The sequence below is a fragment of the Passer montanus genome, unplaced genomic scaffold (assembly GCF_014805655.1).
Source record: "Passer montanus isolate IOZ18808 unplaced genomic scaffold, ASM1480565v1 scaffold119, whole genome shotgun sequence".
Taxonomy (NCBI): domain Eukaryota; kingdom Metazoa; phylum Chordata; class Aves; order Passeriformes; family Passeridae; genus Passer; species Passer montanus.
In genome coordinates, this window is record NW_024358611.1 from 848,539 (window position 1) to 870,263 (window position 21,725).

Here is a 21,725-nt window from a genome sequence, read left to right on the forward strand (position 1 = left end):
CTCCCCCACTGTCCTGGGCAGTGCAACCCTTTTAGGGCCCTTTTTAACCTTTTTTTTTTTTTTTTTTTTTTTTTTTTTTTTTTTTTTTTTTTTTTTTAATAGTTGAAGATTTTGCTTTTCATGCCTGGATTTAAATCTTTTTCATCCATTTCTGAGTACTCCACTCTTGATGATCAGTTGGTTGTTTTTCCATGGTTTTCCAATCCTCTTCATTGCTCTTGGAGCTATTGGTACTTCCAATTGGCTGGAACTTGCAGGAGATGGGTGAGATAGTGGGGTCCTGGAATAAGGAGTACTTGGCTCCTGTCTTAATGGGAAAGGAGGACCTGGCAGTGTAGACATCAACCACAAAAATTCCTTGAAATATGCTGGCACAAATAATCAAAGTCTTCGCAAAATTCTTGTAAGCAAGAAAAGACAACCAGGTCTACATGGAACTGCTGGGAAGTCAGCAGGAAACTTGCTGGAAGTCTGAAGTCAGAGAATTTAACAAGAGTTTTGATATTTGTTCCGTGTCAAAAGAGAAAGTTACATTGAATGGAGCTCACAGGTCTCTGGTTTAGGCAAGAGAATGAAACTCTTGTATTTGGAGTGGAAAACAGCAAGGCTGGAAGACATGGGAAAAGATTGGGAAAAAGCCATTGGGAAAGCTGGAAATGGAGCTGCTCTGGTGTGGGACAGAAGGATGACTGAGAGAGCTGAGGTTGGCCAGCCTGGGAAAGAAAAGCCTCCAGAGAGAACTTAGAGCTCTTCCAGTGCCTAAATGGGCTCCAAGAGGGTGATTGGACAATACTACGTGTAGGACCCAGTTTACACATGTAATAGAATGAATTATTTTGGAAAAATCTGGTGAAATTAATGTTAATTACCATGGTGGGGGAGTTGGAACTAAATGATCCTTAAGTCCCTTCCCACCAGAACCACTCCATGATTCTATTTCCAGCACCTCTCCTCTGCAAACACTTCAGAGTTTCAACCAACAGAATCCATTTATTCTATGTTTCGTTCAACTTCTTCAGGAGAATCACAGTCCTTCATGAGAACTTGATTATCTCATTTCTAGAAGCCAGCCTCAGATCCAAATTAGAGCAGTTTCTGATTCTTGTCTAATTTTATGGCTCTGGATGTATGGAAAGGGTTAAATCTCTCCCCCATCCTGCACACACACACAGAGCCCAACACAACACTTTGTTCCATGTGTCTGCTTGGCAACTTGGGAGAGTTTTGCTGGCATGTGGGAGAGACCTGCAGGAGTCAAGTGCAGCATTAATGTGAGTTCCCAGTGGCTTCGGGGGAAGCTCATTACTGACCTGGCTTCGGCGTCTTCATTTACAGTAACGCTTTAAATATTTAATCCATCTCTCCTTCTTTCCTGTCATGGGCCATTTTCCCTCAATTGATTCCTTCTTTGGGGTGGGGGGCAGGGATGGTTGGAATGCATTTATGTTAGTGGAATTCTATAAATTATCCTCATTAAGAGGCCTGGTAACAACAGGCCAGCGTGGGATTCGGTGAAGTTTTGCGTTGCACTTTTTGGCCTCGGGTTCCCAAAGCACTTCAGAGGCACTCGCTGGGTAAAGGTGAGGAGCAAAGCTTTGCTGAAAGATTAAAAACCAGAGGGAGGAGAAGTGGAGGGCTGGCATGAGAATCATGGAGTGGTTTGTGTTGGAAGGGACCTGAAAGAACACCTTGTTCCCACCCTCCCACCATGGGCAGGGATACCTTCCACTATTCCAGGTGGCTCCAGCCTGGCCTTGGACACTTCCAGGGATCCAGGGGCAGCCACAGCTTTTCTGGGCAATCTGTGCCAGTTCTTTATCAGTCTTCCCAGCAAAAAGTTGCATGGTCTCCATGGCTGCATCTCCTAGGACTCACCAGGTCAGACAATGCCATGGCTCCGACATGGTCAAGCAGTGTCCTCGTATCACACAATTCAGCTCTGCTGCAAGTACAGATGTTGCAACATCTGCTTTACAAACAGGCACATAGAGGGACATGCAGGGAAAGGACCTGCCCCAGCCTCTCATTCTGCAGCCTCATAAACCTTGAGTTTACAGGATAACAAATCAATTTTTCCCCAAAGACTTTTTTTTTTTGGTGATATTTTTAGTGAGATCTCTAAGCCTCTCTTTGTAATCCCATGAAATCAGCATCAGGCAAGATATGAAGACAGTCAGGAAAATAAAACAGTATCACACCTCTGGGGTTGTAAAGGGGTCTTGGAGTGCAGTTTGGCCTTGTTCTTGATGACCACAAGATCTCTTTATGAACCCTCTAAAGACAGAGATGGGGGGGATGATTTGCCTTTCACCAAGAGAAGAGAATAAAACCCTTCAGCAGCTGGGGGCAAATGCTTTTAATGGGCAGGGAAAATGGGGTTTCAGCAAATGTACTTTGAAAGAGAAGCACAGAATGTTTTGGTTTGAGAGGGACATTAAGGGTCATTTGTTCCAGCCCCTGCCATGGCTCCACTAGACCATGTTGCTCAAAGCCCCATCCAGCCTAGAGAGGACAACAAAAATACTAAAAATAAATCAAATCCCTTGCACATTTCCTCACTGTTACTGATTTTTATTTATCAATCAGCCAAGAAGTGCTCAGGTGTGTCAGATATACAGCATCTGTGTTTGCACGGCCAATCTTAAATCTGGTGTCCTCAGTTAGCTGGAACAACAAATTAAAAGAAAACACCCCCAAGCCTGACCTGTTCCTTGATAGCTCAGCATGAAGAGCTATTCCACAAGTGTCACAAGAGTTTTTCTGCAAATACCACTGATCCAGCAGAGAAGAAAGAGAAAGCTGGGTTCATGCTCCGTGGAAAGAGGGTATTTTCATTTCAAGGAACATTTATTTTCATCACAATACCTGGTAATACCACCTATTATTACACAGCTAAAACGCTCAGCCTTTGAACCCAGAAAATGGTGTAGGACTCGAGGACCAGGCTCTGTCCAACTTCATTTGTGCTGCCACAATTTAAGCAAGGATTTGAGGAGTGGGCTCTGAATACCCACAAATTGCAGAACAAACACTGCTGCTGTCATTATTGATGGTTTGTGTCCTTGATACAAGTGCTGCATCTCAAGGAGAGGAGTATTCATGGATGGTCCAGTGCTGACTTTCTTGGAACCCTTCATTTCAGTTTTGTTTGGTGAGTGCTGCAGGCTTTCAATGAAGATGCAACATTTCATTTACTCCCCTCTTTTCTTCCCTGGAAGCTGTCAAAGGATGAGAGCTGTGATTGTAATTGAAAACATCCCAACAAAGCCTCAAAATTATTATAACTGAAATTAAAAAATGTTATTCTTTAACTACTGCTAGGCTTCACCTTGAAAAACCATGCCTGACCTTCAAAGAGGAATTTCATGGCTAATAGTAAGAAGAATTTGATAATTTAGCAGATGTTGACCATTCCTTTTCCTGCATGGTTACAAAGATACCTCAGCCTTCTAATTGAAAATGTGATTTGCTTTGACCTGGAATCACAGTGAGGAATTCTGGCACCTCAGTCTTGCCACTGGAGCTGGATGCTCCCCATTTTAGGGATGTCTGACAGTTCCTCTCAAAAGTCTTTTCCCTCAGCTGATTGATATTTCAGCAAACATTAATTTGGGGGGGGGTGGGGGGGTGACATTTTCTCTGCCAGTTTTCTGCCTCCTCATCCTGATATTTTTAAAGTTCCAGCCAAAATTGTTGGGAGCAGGAAGCTGGAGAAAAACATGTTGTTTTCAATTCTAAAATATTTCTCCCAGCCTGTCTACGAGGAGCTTTGGTACCTCCCTGCTGCAGAGCAGGGATCTGAATTTCAGGAAGGAGGCGTTTTTTGCGCATATCCTGCTTTTTTATTTTTTTTCTTTTGATCTCCCAGTGGAAATTTCCCTGGCTTTTCTTAATTTACAGACATAAAAAACCCTCAAAAACTTAAAAAAAAAAAAAAACTTAAAAAAAAAAACCAAACCAAGACACATTTGGGAGAGATGTCACAGCATTTAAAAGCTGAAGCCCTCAAAAGATACTGCAGGGGGATGTGTTATGCTGCTCTGGCTGTGCCTGCTCCAGCACCATGGTGTGTTTTCCAAGAAGACAGGGATGATCCTTCCCATCTTGGCTGATGTTTGCTCTTAAAAAATTTGGGAGCCAGGGTCTCCTGAGGGTGTAGAGTGATTTTAAAGTGATGAGGGACAAGCTGCCCTGCTAGAAGGCAAAACAAAAAAATTAAATTTCAAGGGGAAAAGAAAGAGAATGTTAGAACAAAGAGAGAGGAACAAGAGAGAGATATGGGAGAATATGGGAGAAATGTGGGAGAAATGTTTTAGGGCTGCTCAGAGACATTGAAGGGGGAGATGGGGCCAGGGGAGCCAGACCCTGGTGAAGAAAGGGAAAAATAATTCCCACTTCTTGGCCCAAGGACTGTTTATCACACCACAAGCCAGCAGGGTGACAATTTAAATCATGGAATCATTGCATCCCAGCATGGCTTGGGTTGGAAGGCACCTCAAAGGCCACAACTGCAAGGACAGCTTCCATTATACACAGCTGCATCCCTTCTCCTTTTGACTGTTTTTAGCATCCCATACACAGCACATGATCCTGCAGCTCCTCATTTCCCAGGGAACACAGCCTGGAGCACAAGAGCAGTGTCAAACTCCCCAGAACAAAGTGCTTGGTGGTGGATTCCATCATCCCAGCAATCCCAGGGAACATCCCCTTCTGCAGCGTCAGGTATTAGAGAAGGAGCTCGGAGAGGGGAAAAAGAAAGGAAATCAAGCTGCTTTCATGTGTTCTTTGCAATTATTTTTCCCCTGTTGTTCAGAATTCTAGTTAAAAAAAAAAAAAGGAAAAAGAAAAAAAAAAAAAAGGAAGGAAAAGAGGGCTCTAACATTTACTGGCAGTAATCATTGCACCATCTGCTCCGGGTGCTGCTTCCAGAACACACGTTCTCAGCTGCTGAGCAGTCAGCTCCCCATCCCTTCCTCTCAGAGACAGGGATGCCAGCAGTTCCTAAACTGTAACAGCATGAACAAGCCTTTTTATTTTCCTTTTTTTTTTTCCCTCCTCTTTTTCCCTTTCAGTTTCTGGATTTTTTTTTTTTTTGATAAGGCAGGAGAGTTTGGACCCCTCCTCTTTTTCCCTTTCAGTTGCTGGATTTTTTTTATTTTTTTATTTTTTTTTTGATAAGGCAGGAGAGTTTGGATTTTTCACCAGATTGTTTTTAAGGCTGAGCTCTTCCCGATTTGAGGTTCTTCATCTGAGCACGTGCTGGTGGTAAAAATATGGAGAATTTTAATATTTTAATATTACAGAGTGCCCCAAGGGGGGTTGCTTTGTAGCAGAGCTTCACTGGCAGCTGGGCTGCTCTCAAGGATGGATTTATCCCATGTTTCTTCTGGGAGGAAGCTTTCCTGGTGGGATCCCCTCCCATCTAGGCACGGACATTTCTGATTTCTGCTCTCATGATCCATAACTGAGCTCAACTCCAGCTTCTTCCTTTTCTCTTCTGCATGCAAAGTCAGCACTGAGCTGTTCAATATCCCTGCCTTCCTTAGACATCCCAAATCCATCAGGCAATCACAGGATATGGAGCAGGAGGAGACTCCTCACCACCAAACAGGCTGAAAGGACACCCAGGGCTGCCCTCTCTGTCCTCCTGCATTGCTGCCCTTTGGCTGGTGGGGAGCAGAGGCTCTTAAGGAAATGTATGACCAATTTGGAAGGCAGGGGTGACATTAATTAGCCAGCCCATCCTGTTCTTGGATGCTTCTGTGTCACTGATTCCTCAGTCTGTGGCTCTTGAACCCTCTGTTGTTGTTTCTCTCAGCAATAACAACCCACGGTCTCTGTTGGTACATTTAAATTCAGGATGAAAAGACATCCCTCAGTGCAAGCCCCTCTTCAGCCTTCCCACTGCAGAGCCAATGCTTCCCAAAGAAATGAGGCAGAGTGGATGCAGAGCCCATTAGGCCTCTCCCAGGAGGCAGGGATCTATAGCTTACAGATGTGCTCACTGAGAGAAATCTGCATTAGGAAAAAGAATTCCTGCTTGACCGGCAGATCTGTGCTAAACCGCACAACTGGAAGTGCAGCTTTGCAGGGAGAAGGGACTCTGTGGGATGCCTTTGTGTGATTTTATCTGGGTTCCACTGCAGCAGGAGCAGATTTCCTCCTTTACAAGCAGGAGAAATGGGATTTCTCCCTCAGCCTCGTGCACTCACTCTCAAGCTGGATAGGTGTTTTCCCATCCAGAAATCAGGGTTGGGTTTTTGGGGATCAGCATTTGATACAGCGGAACCGTTGTTTTCACACCTGGATATCAGGATTGGGGTTTTTTGGGATCAGCATTTGATCCAGATTACATGTAAAGCACATCACAGAGCATGGAGCCTCAAAATCACTTTGGAAATCTCCCTTATTCCTCAAGGCACTGCCTGTGTGCACAAGGATTTTCACAGGTTATGACAGTCCCACAAATCCTCTGCTGCCTTTTAAGAAAATACAAGTTTCTAGGGTCAAATGGGTTGGACAGATGATTTAGAAAAAATATTTATCCTCCTTATAACAGGGGATTGTGACACAGGGTAGATCAGAAGATGGACAGAAGTAGTTGGGAATACTAGAAATGGAAGATAAAATGAGAAAGCAGGGAAACGAGAAAAATGGGAAGATGTTTGGAGCTGAAAGGGCTCCCAAATATTGGTGCCCATTTCAAATATTCCCTCTGCAAGGCATGCCCATCCAGTGACCTCCTGTTGATGGTAGTGGAGACAGGAGCTCCTCATAGTCCTATAGTTCCACCCCAAATGATTCTTAGATGTAGGGCTGTGTGGTGAAGGGGAAGAGGAAGATTCCTTGCAGGATGGCTGATTTTTAGGACCAAAAGCCCTTTCACACCCAGGGATGGGCAGGTGCTGGTGCTGTCACTGGGTGAGTGGCTGTGTCACACAGCCAGCCATGGGACACAGAGCATTGCTTGCTGAAGAAAATGAGGAACAGCCCATGCTTGGGAGGTTGGGAGAGAACAAACTGAATGACCTCATTCCTTCCACGGATGCACAGATGCCATAAATGGGGATTAAAGGCAGCAGATTTGAGACCATCCGTGGTGTCAGGCACGGTGGGAGAGGCCATGCTGACTTGTGAACTTGGATCTGTTGCTTGGACGAGGGTGGGAGATCCTTTCATGTGTTTTTTTCTGCCCATTCCAAGTTCTCTGGGTGGTGGCAACCCCGTTGCTCCCCTGGAGAAAGGACAGCATGGCAGGGCTGGCAGCTGCTGGTGCCTTGATCACAGCGAGCGCCTGGACCGAGCGCCCTCGTTCCTTCCAAAATCCCTCCCAGGACCCCCACGGAGATGGACACAAGGAGGCAGCCAAAGGGAAGCAGTTGTTCTCCAAAGGAAGGAGTCAAGGGGTGTTGCTAATGCTGGGATTCCTCAGAGCAACACGTCCTGGGGCAGCTGCTGTGCCAGGAGAGGCACTGAGCCATGCGTGGCTCCTCCAAATGCTCCCTTGGCTTCAAGGAAAGAAAAAGGCAGGGGACAGGGCAGAGACCCCAGTGGAGGTGGGGAGGTGTTTTGGGGGCCCCCATTACTTCTTTTACTTGCTGTAACAGCCTATAAATGAACAATTTGGAGGTTTCATAATGCTCTTAATTAGGACAAACTTAAAAAGGACCACTTGGCATCCTCGGTGGTGGAAGCCATGTGCTACCTGCAGCAGGCCAAGTCCAAAATGAAACTGATTTTTCTCTCTTACCTACATTCTGCATTCAGGCAGCTGCTCCTAACAGGTGCTCGCTCTCTTCCTAGCAGATGGTGACAAAAAATGGGTTTGTTGGCAGGTTCTGCCACGGAGCAGCCTTCTTATCACACATATTGATGTGTATACAAACACACACGTGTTATCAGGTGTTGGGTTTCAAAAGGAATTCTCCTTCTGAGGGGAGGTCACTCACATGGGGGGTTTAGCCAGGATGGTCTGTGCCTGTCTCTTTTGTTCCCTGGGTCTAAAGGCATTTGGGGACTTTGCTGCCGTGTCAAAACCCCACAAAATTTGGCCATTAGTTCAGATCTCCTGGTGTACCTGAAGGTGTTTTAGGAGGAACATGTGGTGTTAGGCTGTGTCCTTCATACCTATCATAAATCCTTAATTGCTAAATAGCAATTAACTCCAAAACAGGCAGATTTTTGGTGGGGAATACCCTGATTTTTTTCTCCTTGCTCTTAGTTGTGGTAATATTATAGAAATGCAGAAATCAATGTAGGATGTGTTGGAAGGGATCTTCAAAATTGTCTCATTTCCAGGATCTCTCTCTTTAAATAAAACAACCAGTTAAGAAGGTGCAGTGGAATAGAGACCCAGCAATGCCTTTAAACAAAGAAATCCAAGTGCAGGGTTTTATCCTGGGAAATGCACCAGGGCTCTGAGTGCTGAAGTGTTTGAAGCTGCAGGGAAAGCACCCAGAGAGGATTTGTGCTGTATTCATCACCCAGCAAGAGGCAGCTGTCAAACAAATCCCTTTAGTTCTTGACTCTGCTTCCACCTCCCAGATTCTGCCTGGTGAGGGCTGTGAATTTGTCAAAATGGTGCAAAGCAATGCCAGGTTTGGGGATCTGGGGAACTTTTCCTCCTTCTATTCCTTGTGCAGGGAGTACCAGGCAGAGCCATCCTCGCCCTGCTTTGCTGCTCATTTCAAAGGAGCAGCCTGAGCCAAGAGAACCAGATGAGGGTGACATCTGGCCATGGAGCCTCTGCCAAGCCACTGCTGTTCCGTAGCTGGCAGGAAGATGATGTGCTGCAAATGCCAGGTTCTCTCTGAAATGTAAAGTGCATTCCCTGCATTTTCTTTGCTTCCTCTCCAGCCTCAATCAGCTCGGTATTTTGTTTTACTAATGGCCAAATTCAAATCTCCTTTCCAGACGCATAAATCCATTCCAGTGGTGGTGGGTGATTTATACAATGAGTGGAATTTGACCCCGAAGTCCAAAAGGGTCTTGTATTTTCTAAGCTTCCTGATAAATTAACTTGTTGACTGTAAGTCTCATTCAAATCTCAGCCCCTGTAGGGTGTGTTTATGCTGAGGGTCACTAATCAAATATATCAGAATTGTTTGTACCTAAACTCTCCCAGGAGGGAGCAGGTGGAAAGCTAAAGGAGCTCTGGAGGTTTCCTTCACTGATACTTTTCTGGAAGCCTAAGGTGCACTCCTTTAATAAAAAAATCACTATAGCTGATCAAGAAGCTTGAGAAAGAAATCTGCTGCTCATAAAAGGTAGGACAGTTAAAAGAAAGCTTTGGGGTTGGGATTAGATGTTTAACATCCTTTCTAACCCAAACCATTCTGTGATTGTAGGTGGCCTGAACACACAGTTACTCCCTGTTGTGCCCAAAAGGAGTAGGGATAGTGTGGGAAGGAGCTGAAGCTGTAGGATTTACCCTGTTTCCTTATGAAGCATTTTTATTTTCACCCTCATTGCTGAACTCTCAGCGCTTTTGGCAGCTGTGAATTGGTGCTGGGTTTGCAGCTGCTGTTCCACCCAAGTGCATCTTTTCCTCCTCCTCTGGTAAAATGGTCTTGCTGCAACAATTTTCACAATTGTATAAGAAAGGGGATTGTATTGAATCATGGACAGGCTGGGAGAGCTGGGAGTGCCAAGCCTGGAGTAGAGAAGGATCCAGGGAGAGCTCAGAGCCCCTTCCAGGGCCTAAAGGGGCTCCAGGAGAACTGGAGAGGGACCTGGGACAAGGGATGGAGGGACAGGACAAATCATTATAATTTTATATTTAACTTCATCAAAAGTTACCCTCTATCTGCATCATAAGAATAGCTGAAAATATTTGAATAAAAATCAAGTTTTATCGGATTTGTCAAATAAGGGGAGACTTTTGCATTGGAAGATACATACAGGTACCATAACTAACTTGAACCCACCCAGTTGATAAGAGGGGCAGAACATCTCTCCTGTGAGAAAATACTGGAAGAATTGGGATTGTTCAGCCTGGCAAAGAGAAGCTTTGGGGTGACCTAATTGTGACTTCCCAATACGTGGGAAGGGAGGCTGGAAGAAAGATGGAGAGGGACTTGGGACAAGGGATGGAGGGACAGGACACAGGGAATGGCTTCCCACTGCCAGAGGGCAGGGATGGATGGGATATTGGGAAGAAATTCTTGGTTGTGAGGGTGGAGAGGCCCTGACACAGGGTGCCCAGAGAAGCTGTGGCTGCCCCTGGATCCCTGGAAGTGTCCAAGGCCAGGTTGGACAGGGCTTGGATCAACCTGGGATAGTGGGAGTTGTCCCTGCCCATGGCAGGGGGTGGAACTGGATGGATTTAAAGGTCCCTTTCAACTCCAAACCATTCCATGATTCCATGATCCTATGGATCAAGTTCAATGCTGTGTAACTACTCAACAGGAAATACAGTGATTATCAAACTGAATCTGGATATCTTTAAATTCTGTCCTTACCAATTATCCTATGCACCCTCCTGGAAAACAATCAGTTAACTCATGAAAATATCAAAGCAGTATTCTTTATTGTCTGCCAGAAATCATGGTCCTATGGATCAAGTTCAATGCTATATAACTGCTCAACAGGAAATACAGTGATTATCAAACTTTAAATCTTTAAATTCTGTCCTTACCAATTATCCTATGCACCCTCCTGGAAAACAATCAGTTAACTCATGAAAATATCAAAGCAGTATTCTTTATTGTCTGCCAGAAAAGAAATTGCTTGATATTATCCCAGTTCTTGAGAACAAAACTTATTTTCCCTGAAAAGATAAGGAACAGCTAATTCAGGTTTTGCAGAGCACGTTCACCGTTATCGTTAGGAAGGAGCTTAACCAACCTGAAAGCAAATGCTAAATGATCCAGATCTTGGTCTTATTAAGCTTGTGTGTGTTTTTCCTACCACTTAAAAGCCTGAGGATCCGGGTAAATGAGATTTTCTGGAAGGCAAAGCTTTCAAGTTTACCTCCCTCTCTTTTTGAAGCACGGAGGCGATGCCTCTGTTTACGCGGAGCTCCAACGGAGCGAGCGCATCCCTGCTGCAGCGTTTCATGGAACATCCTTTGTTTATTCACACTGTGCCACTTTTAAACTTCAGATGTAAACAACAAAGACTTCTTTGTATTTCACACTATCTCATACTCACTACCTTCTGAAGTCCAAAGCCAAAACACTGTGGAATTTTACCCTCCTCACACTTTCTCCTGCTTGTTGGATGGGTTCTTCCAGTCTTTTCTATTTATAGTGGCTGGAAAACTACTTATCTTCTGATTAAAACGTGCTCTGTTCATTTTCTCTTGACTTTTCAGTCCTTGGAATGGGCTAAAAATTGTATTGCCTGGTAGCCATTTCAAATATAATTTTAGTAGTAATTATGCATATATTCAATAACAGAAACAATTTGTCATTCTGAAGGATCCAAATTGCTTTAAAGTATTCAGCCTCTCTCTGATCTGCTACATGGATTAAAAATCCAGCAAATATTCCACTGAAATTGGCTGGACAGAAAGGTCAGAAAGACCTAGACTGGAAATGCAGCAGCTGCCCGACAACACACATTGGGCAGGGGGGCAGAAGAATTTGGGTTCTGTTTTAAACCAGAGCGGGATTTTTGGTTGAAAATTTCACAGAGCTGTGTTGATCCTTGAGGTCCAGCATTGGGATGTGCCTCCTCTTTTATACCCACAGGGGAAGTACCTCGATTTTTTTGTTTCATTTGATGGGCAGTGTGGTGGTCCGTGCTTAGATCAGTCTCATGCTGGATCCATCTCCTCTCTGTTTGATGATGTTTGGAGAGGGCAGCCATGGGAGAATTTAAGATGTTTTGGAGAAGGCATCTCCATCAGGGGGGGAAAAAGGACAATATCCAAAAAAACAGAAAAAACATGGTGTTGATTTTTCCCCTTCCCAGGACCATCCTTTTTCATCCCTTCCCCTTAGGCTGCATTAGAGCACAAGCAATATCTGATGGGCCATATATAAGTGATGGCCTTGGCAGTGCTGGGGATGGTTGGACTTCATGGTCTTAGAGGGCTTTTCCAGCCAAAAAGATCCTGTGATTTTATGATTCTGTTTTGCTGGAACATTCAATGTGTAACACAAATTGTTTTGCTGTAAATTGTTGGAAATATTAGACCCATGTTGCATCCTTCTGAGATATTTCCTTATATAAGAAACCACCAATACAGACTGAAAATAAAGGTGACAGCATCGAGTTTAGCAGGTGAGGCTCATGGTGGGTGTTCAGGGTGAGTTGTTCACCTCTCCAGAGAGTGGTCAGCAAAATACAAACCACCTCCCAGCTTTTTGAGGGGGTGAAATGGTTTAGGGTTATAAACCAATGGTCATGGGAGGCTGAAGAGAAAATCCCAGTGTGTTATTAGAGGCAAAATAGGTAGCAGGGATGACAGGTTTCCCAACAATTCCCACTGCAAGGATATTTAAGGTATTCCAATACAGCAAATTTTATGGTTTTAGTGGTAAATATTTGTGCATGGTCTCTTGTCGGGAAGTTTTCCCCTCTAATCACAACAGAAATAATTTATGGGTTTTTTTTTTCAGGGTGAGTTTAGGTAAAGATAAATTGTTTATCTGGAAAGCTCATATGTGTTCCTGAGAAACTGTCATGCTTATATATAATGGAAGAAATACTTGATGGATATCCAGAGAGAAAAATAAAATGATGGCAATGTAAGAGCAGAGCTGACCTGAGCCCTCTGGGTTTGACATGGCAAATTAACGTTTTTACTTCTTCATTGCTGCTCCCCTGAATAAAAAATAATTGCAGAGCCTTACATTCATTGCCAAGGGCTCACACCCGAGGGAGCACCACAAGCTGCTCTGCACTTGGAACAAAACCTGATCCAGAGATAACTGAGCTAATGGAGGTGGGGGAGTCTTGTCAACACAGTATTTACATGTGGAGGGTTTTATTCTGTCCACAGGCAGCTGGGGTTGCCTGATCTTAGAGTATCTTTGGACCTGAGTCGGTTTCTCAGAGTCATCCAGGGCCAAACCACTCGTGGTCTGCAGCGTGGAAGGTTCTGCTCTGAGCTTCATTGCTCTGTGTGTGTGTCATTTCCCCCATCCCAGCTTGGCCCTGGCCATTGTTATTTCAGGAGTACGAGAGTAATGGATGAGTGATTAGGGGAGGAGACTCTGCTGTCTCCAGCCACAGAGGAGATTGGAGCTTTAGATCACTGGAAGTCAGGACGGGGCAGGAGTTTTCTTAGGCATCATCAATTATCCATGCAGGATGTGCAGTAAGAGGCTGTTTGGCTGCGTTCAAATTGGCCAGACAAACAGAATTTCCATCTCTCTCAATGGCTCCTTCAACACCTAATTAGCTCCCAGATGCTACTGGAGCAAGATGTCTTTTATCTTTGCTAATGTTATCTCCCTCTACCTCCTAAATGCCCGCCCGTGCCATTCCCCACTTTCATCTCTCTTCCCTCAGGAGAAAACAGGATGGGTGTTCAGGAAGCTCCACGCTGAAGGTCAAGCTTGTAAAGACTCTGGGTCAAGCTGATCCTGTTAAACCAGGCAGTATCTGGAGCAAAAAAAGCTTTGAATCCAGAATTAGATGGATATGATGGAGAGCAGGATACAACTTCCTTCCTATGCACGTCCACAGGACCAGCATCCAACAGGAAAAAATAGAATTGCAGATTTTATTTCACTGTCAGTTGCATTTAAGATGATTTAGGACAAATCCTAAAGCTCCTCTTTTCCTGTTGTGGGAGAAGGTACCACGAAATCTGGCTGGATAAATGTGATATTTCAGCTGGCAGAGCTCATTGTTGCGGGCAACACTCAGGTTTTACACTCAGAGGTGAAATAGGAGGGAATATCAGGCTAACTTCACTCCTGGTCCTCCCTGGAGCCTCTGAGCACAACCACTTGGGGCTGTGTTAATACCAGGCTATCATCCAACTGTGATTTACCTTGGCAGGACTGATGGATATCCAAGCCCAGCAATTCTTTCCCCTCTGGCAGGGAGGAGTGACCAAACAACCTGCTCCAAGCGAAGTGGTTAAGAGGGAAACATTTCAGAGAGAGCAGATCTTCAAAACACACTTTATACACACACCCAGCTTTCCCTGAGGCTCCTGGAGATGTGTCTCCAGCCAATATCAGGTTCTCCATTTCAGTGATGTATTCTGTTGTGTGGGAGATTTGTCAACAGGGAAAAGCTTGGACAAAGTCAGTGTTGCAGTTTTATGGCTGAAAATCAGGATTCTCCAGCTTAGATTTTGTACCATCTTTTTCTATACTATTTCCTTATTACCTGCATTTTCTCTATGCTGCACTGGAAGGATACATTCCCAGGTATAAAGGATAAATTCCTGCAGGTCCTTGCAGCAGCACTTCTCCTCTTTGGCCAAGGAATGGGTAATCCCTGTAGGATGTACCCTGGCTGAATCTAAAGCTGTGTGACCAGCAGGTCAAGGGAGCTGATTCCACTCTGGTGAACCCCACCAGGAGCTGTGTCCAACTCTGGAGATCCCAGCATAAGAGGGATGTGAAGCTCCTGGAGAGAGTCCAGAGGAGGCCATGGAGCTGCTCCAAGGGCTGGAGCCCCTCTGCTCTGGAGCCAGGCTGGGAGAGCTGGAGAGCTGGAGGTGCTCACCTGGAGAGGAGAAGGATCCAGGGTGAGCTCAGAGCCCCTTGCAGAGCCTAAAGGGGCTCCAGGAGAGCTGGAGAGAGACTGGGGACAAGGGATGGAGGGACAGGACACAGGGAATGGCTTCTCACTGCCAGAGGGCAGGGATGGATGGGATATTGGGAAGGAATTCCTGGGTGTGAGGGTGGTGAGGCCCTGGCACAGGGTGCCCATAGAAGCTGTGGCTGTCCTTGGATCCCTGGAAGTGTCCAAGGCCAGGCTGGACAGGGCTTGGATCAGCCTAGGATAGTGGAGGGTGTCCCTGCCCATGGTCTGGGTGGTCTTTAAGGTCTCTCCCAACCCAAACCAATCCATTCCACGATTCTATACCCTTTTTTTTTTTCAGATTTAGTCCCATAGCAGCTGCTTTTCTCTCCCAGCACAGAGTCTGTGGATTCCACCATTTCTGCCCTTAGATCCAGCTGCCCATTCTGTGAAGGATGAAGAATATATATCCCCATGATTCCATCATTCCCAGTCTTGGTCTTGCCTGATTTGCCAGAGGCACACTGCAAAGAGACTTCTGAGACCAGACAGCTTCCCTGCAAACTTATTAACAATACTCAGGAATTACACAGCTCTCCAAACCCTGTGTGAGCATTAGCTAATTATGCAGCACTCCACAGCCCTGTGAAAAGCATTTGCTAATCAATCCCAGCAACACCTACCAAATGCATCAGTACCATGGAATCCACTGGGCAGAGGCAGCTGGAAACAGGGGAATGTGAGTATCTGGTCCCAGTCCATGTGGTAGCTGGGCCTGGACTCAGCACTCACCAGCCACTGCTCCCACATTTCCCTTGGCAGGGTCCTTCTCCCTGTCATAAACACATGATTTCAAGAAGCAGGTCACCTACAGGCTGGGAATGCAGGTTTTACCAGATAATCAGGATTTCAGCCCATTCCAGTGCTTGTAGAGGTTGCTGGCATCAATTAATTTGGAAAAGCCAGCATCAGTAAGTGACATAGAGGAGACTGGACCCAGTGTGACAAACTGAGCTGTTCCAGCCAGCTGAAGGCAGCACAAAGGAAACAATTTCAGATCATATATCACTGATGACACAGCAGAGTGGGCTGAACTGCCAGAAAGGAGAGAGAAAGGAAGGAGAAAATAAATGAAGGAGAAAAGAAAACATTGGTTATTGCTCATTCCTCTGGACCCAAGTTTGTTTCTCTGGATCAAGTGAGGCTGTAGGGCTGGATTTCTGCCCCCAAACCTGCCAGGAACTAATTCACAAACCTGGCAAAGTCAGTCAAGTTGTTTTCCAGTTAAAAATATCACAGAGATCACATGTTTAGGATTCCCATGGCCTCCCATCCTAAAGACTTCACCGAACTAATTCCATCAGTTCTTCTCCATAATGCAGCTCCTTTAATTCTTAGAACTTTTGGAAAAAGAGCAGAAATTCAGGATTGCTGCTGCTGGTGTGAAATTTTGAGTAGACACTGCAATGAAGGGAGAGCCCAGCAGATTTTATTTGGTGAGATTGTTGATAGAGTTTGATATCAGGAATGATGTTACAGAAACTGTCACACATGTCAGGATGCTCTGTGGTGTTTCCAACATCAGTGATTTTTCAAGGAGGTTTTAGAAATGCAGCAGCTTCGTGCAGCTCACTGGGACATGAGACAAAGTGGATGGATGTTGGTATAAGCTGGTTTATAAAGTGTCTATTGAATCAAACACAGGATGATGCCATTTTTATTAAAAGCCACAAAATGCTTGAAGCCAATTAATACTCCCCTGCTTTACTAATGCCTCTGCTCATAAAATTAAATGGTTTCATTTAGCAAAACCAATTTTAAAGCCTTTTTGTCACATTTATAATGACTTTAGCATGAGGAGGCTCATGTCTTGCACATATAATACAGGTTTTTTTTGAAGAGAGAGGGTTCATAACAAGGTGCCACATGTGGAATAAGAGGAAGGTTGCTCTTCTGAGTGAACAACTGGCTACAAATAGGGAATAAAAGGTACAAATAACTGTGCAGTTTCTGCAGTGAAGAGAGATTATCCTGTCTTGGGAAGCTGTGCAGTTCAATATCCTCACAAAAGGGCTGAAAAAAGGAGATGGTGACGCACCAAAACCCGCTGAGGGTTTGGAGTTATTCCAGGTGAGCTGAAGTAGACACGGCTACAAAAAAGTTGCAGAAGAATCTGACAATACCACAGAAAATTGCTGCTGAAATTCCATGTCAATAAAAGTCAAGTGTGGGCACAATGAGAGGGTTTAAATTAGCCCGGGAAAGAGGTTCTGGCGTCATTGCAGATGGTGCTTTGGAAACATCTGCTCCGTGCTCAGCAGAGGTCAGGAAGGCAAGTGGAATGCAAAGAATTGCTGGGAAAGGGATGGGGAATGAAAGAGGAAATGTAAGTGCAGGGCTGAATAAATCCATGGGGCTCTTGAGCACAGTGGAATTCCAGTCACCCCGGTGACTGCAGTGGGGAAGGAGAGCTGGAGAGATGCAGGGAAGGGTGAGAAGGCTGCCCTGGGTTATGGATGGGAGTGAAAGGCTCTGGATCTGGCTGAAGCCATTAATGGGCAGGATTAAGGTGTAAAATCCAGATTTCTGTGGACAGAGGGGAGAAGGAATTGTATTAAGAGGCACCAGGATGATCAGAGGGATGGAGCATCTCTGCTGTGAGGAAAGGCTGAGAGAATTTGGGGTTGTTTACTCTGGGGAAAAAAAAGGATTTGGGATGACTTTTGGACCTTCCAGTGCCTGAAGGAGCCTACAGAAAATGTAGAGAGGGACTATTTGCCACAACCTGGAGGGGCAGGACAAGGGGGAATGGCTTCAAACTGAAAGAAAGTAGGTTTGGATTGGATGTTAGGAAGAAATTCTTCCCTGTGAGAATGGTGAAGCCCTGGCACAGGGTGCCCAGAGAAGCTGTGTCTGCCCCTGGATCTCTGGAAGTGTCCAAGTTCAGGTTGGACAGAGCTTGGATCAGCCTGGGATAGTGGAAGGTGTCCCTGCAAATGGCAGGGGGTGGAACTGGATGAGCTTTAAGGTCCCTTCCAACCCCAGACTGTTTGGGATTCTGAGATCCAGTGTTTAGTGACAGAGCATGTGCTGACAACTCTGGTTGTCAATGGTCAGGCAGAGGTTTAAAGCCAAAAACAGGAAATAAACTTTCACAGTCTGCAAAGAATTAGGAAAATCATCAAACACATCTTTTACATGCTGAAAGTACAGGTTGGCTGAAAAACTTATAGTGCTGAGATTCCCAGTGCTGACTTTGGCACCTCCATGATCCTGGAGGTCTTTTCCAACCTTAATGATTCTGTGATTCCTTATTCCTCTTCCAGTGTCCCCTCTGCAGCTGGGTGAGATTTGAGATCTGGTTTGGTTTGACCCCTCCCTGGTGGAATCTGACAGGATTTTTGGGCCGGATTATAAGCAGTTAAAGGGTCTCCTGTGATGTTGCAGTGCCTTGGCAGTGCTGGGTTAACAATTGGAGTCATGATCTTTCAGGGCTTTGATCTCTCCTATGACAAAAGCCACAGAAATCCTCTGAAGGAATAAATTCTCTCTGAATTGCAGTGGTATATTGGAGGGTGAAATGATCCAATGATTCCTTAAAAATTTCCTGGCCTGAGTTAAAAATCCCAAGGGTTAATTGTAGCACAGTAATGAGAAGTCTTATTGGATGGCTCAGGAATTTTGAGACAGAGAGGACTAAAAATTGTTCTAGAACAGGATTACCATCAAATTATATCAGCCTCAGTGGCAGGAAATCAATCCAGAGTGGGCTGATTTACACTTGCCAGAGCCAGCACATCCTGAACTTCCCCATGTCTCCCAGTGATGTTTTTATCTTCACATCAACACTCTCAGTGCGAGGAAAATAATTTTCCCTTTAAAATCCAAACATCCAGAGTGTCAGGGCCAGGGGTTCCCACTGACAACAGCACCAAAGTGCAATGTAAGGACTCCTCTTGGGTTCCGCTTTATTCAGGTTTTAATGGGCTGGGAAGGGATAAATGATGTTTATGCCCTCTTGTGGTGCCACGTTGAACAGAATGGATTCCCTAACTGACAAAATGAAGCCAATGATGGAGAAGTCCCAGGTTAAAAATCTGTAACAAACACTGTTTTGCACAGTGGAAAAAAACTCTTCCCTGTCCAGCAGCATCCTCATGACTCAGGGAAGGGGGAGAAGCGAATTTTGACTGCATTTGCAGCAGCAGGTAAATGAGAAATGGCCACGATGGCAGAGTTTGTGTCATCTTTCAGCAGTGAAGATCATTCCAAAGTGTTTTCTCTGTGCTGGGAAGGTTGGGAAGTGGAACAGTGCTTTGTAAAAGGAGCTGTGTTCACACCTCTTTGAGTTTGGTGCTGTTGATGTGTTGTAGTGCAAACCTTCACATTTTATTTTCTTTACTCACATGTCTGACAGGTGAACAAACTGATTTCCTTGGGACAAAGCCTGTCCCAAAGATGGAAAAAAGCTGGTTGGTGATTTTACATGGGGAAATAAGGCTAGGCTCCTGTGAAATGGAGCTTGTGATCCCAATTCTTTGTGTGTGAACATAAGGAATTAATGAGTCAACACCTTCCTAAGCTGTGCTGATAAATCTGGTGCAGGGTTGGGCACTCAGGGCTCTCCAGACTGGTCAATCATGGATTTTGTATCCATCTTATCACTTCATTCCTGACTGAAGACTGAACACAGCAGAATGTGTCCCTTAGACAGTGAAATTGTGGGAATAAATCAGAGCAGTGCTCTCCAAAGCCCAGCAGCTGCTGTCAGGCTGTGGGCAGGGCTTGGCTGTGCTGAGGCAGGATCTGGGAAACCCCGGTGGGGGAAATTTGGAAACTTTTTGTCCCAACTAATCACCTGCTGTTTAAGTGCAGTATCTCCATTGCATGTCATCCTTGCCTCTCCCCAGCCATGTAGCAGATGAAAGAGGAAGGGAATAATTTGCTTTCCACTTCCAGGATGAGTAAACTCTCAATACTGGGTTTAAATGAATGTACTGGGTTTAACTGGGCTAGGTTTAGAAGGGACTCTCTAACAGGATGGAAAATATTGCAATGAAGATTTCCATCCCCAAAAATCTTCCATAACCAATGTTTTTTTGGGATCAAGGCTGCTACCATTCAGTCTATCATGATGAAGGAGGGTGGACTTGATGACTGATGGCAGATTCACAATTTTGTGATTCCATGTGATGGTTTCCCTTTATTTATATTTTATATATTTAATAGTATGATGAAGTAACAAATCTTTTTCTAGGAATCCTAAATGTTGACCCTTCAATCAATTCTGTCTACATCCAGAATTTATAACTACACTTTGCAACAGGACTCTGAGATTAATTAAAGTGCTTATTAGGTTTTAGCATGGACTTTAGAGCACAAGTCATGTCCACACTGAGAAGAGAATTGGCTCCAAAATGTTGGTGTTTACCAGTTTCCTTAGGAAAGGACAATGTAATGGGGAAAATGTCACGGCAATTCATCTTATGAAGAAATTCCCTCTGTCAGAAACCTCTCAGGAGTTTCAAATTCAGCTAGGGGATATCAGAAAGCAATTAAAGTCTAATTTAAAATCCCCACCCACATTCTGTCTTCTCTTCCTGCCAAGTGGTTATTGCTCCTGGTACATGTATTGGCAAATCTTTCTGAAATGCACCATAATTTGCCTTAAAACTTAAAACTTTCTGGTCAAGATGAAACTTTTTGAAGAATGAGTCTGCAGTGACTCTGTGGGGAAAAAAAAAGCCCAAATTCTCTGATTTCCCAAGGACATCCTTGAGGTTGAAATTTCACCCAGAAATTCTTCTTGGACAAAGACATTGGGGTGGATTTTGAAGCCAGGGCACTTTCCAGGGGAGGTTCCTGGACACTGCAGCTTCCCAGGGTGGATCCCAGTGTGTTTTCCCTTTGTTTTCCACTTTCATTGATGGCTCCATCAGTGCCCGGGTTAATAAAGAGAATAAAAGTGTGGCCGTGGCAGATTAAACAAATGAGCCATTAAAAGGGGATGGCTCCCTCCCTCTCTGTGCCCACAATGCCTCCCAGCAAAGCACCACGAGAGCAGGGATGAAAAGCTTTCAGGGACGAGCTGGGAATGTGCGACGCCCGTGGCTCCTTCAGGAAGGAATCCTAACATCATTCACAGCAAACCACTAATAGCTTTCCATGGTCTTTCCTGACAGGTGTTGACGGAGGAAGGCTTTGGCCCCATCACCACAGAGATCCGGGAGGCTCCTGAGTTTTTTTACGCCGAGGAATATCACCAGCAGTACCTCAGCAAGAACCCCGGCGGGTACTGCGGCCTGGGAGGGACGGGGGTTTCCTGCCCCATGGGCCTCAGGAAGTAGCCTGTGCTTGCTCCACCACCTCCTCTTCATTGTAGGCAGCTTGGGAAAAAAATAAAAAAAAAAGACCAGGAACCTCGGTGGATGTTCACGCAGCATCTGTGGATAAAGATTTGGGAATCTGCTGGGGAGGCTTTCCGTAATCAGAAGTTACATCAAAATCCAAAGCAGAGGCAGGAATTGCTCCCACAACAGCTTCTTGCTCTGTGCAGTTTCCTTGTCACCTGGAGAGGTGGAAAGAGGTCCAAACTTCTGAAGTTTGGCTTGAAATGCTGCTAAAAGGGTGAATTAGGAGGTGGTTGCACCCGTAGCTGCTTTGCATTTCCAATGCCTTTGGGCTTTTTGATTTTCTTGGGTTAATTAATTTCCTGGTGGTCTCAGAGCTTTGACTTCTGGAGATGTGGTTGGGTTCCTTACCTGTCACAGCCCTAGAATTTGATGTCTTTGGGAATGATGAATTGATCAGATCAGTGATTCTCCTACCACAGCTCCACTTTCACAGCATTTAATACCACCTGTAGTGCCTATTTTCTGAAATTATTTTAGCCAGAAAAAGGTCAAAATTGCAATGTGATGCTTCTTTTTGACAGTTCCAAGAAGTGAATAAACACAAAAAGAAATCAGTTTTGTTTCCTGCTCTGCAATAAATGACAGAACAAGAAAAGCACAATGTTCTCTGTGATGTGTTCCAAGTGGATATCTGGGTAGATCTAAAACAAAATTATCAAA

The 21,725-nt window shown here is 44.9% G+C and overlaps 1 protein-coding gene across 2 annotated transcripts in view; it reads left to right on the top strand.

Moving 5' to 3' along the window:
* Positions 1–21,660, top strand: part of MSRA (methionine sulfoxide reductase A) — a 232,445-nt gene extending 210,785 nt beyond the window's left edge. For both annotated transcript variants that reach the window (XM_039697620.1, XM_039697621.1), the window contains exon 6: positions 20,835–21,660. In XM_039697620.1, the coding sequence (XP_039553554.1) occupies positions 20,835–20,999 (165 nt within the window). In that variant the 3' untranslated portion in view covers positions 21,000–21,660. The remainder of the gene's footprint in view (positions 1–20,834) is intronic.
* Positions 21,661–21,725: the final 65 nt, after the last annotated feature.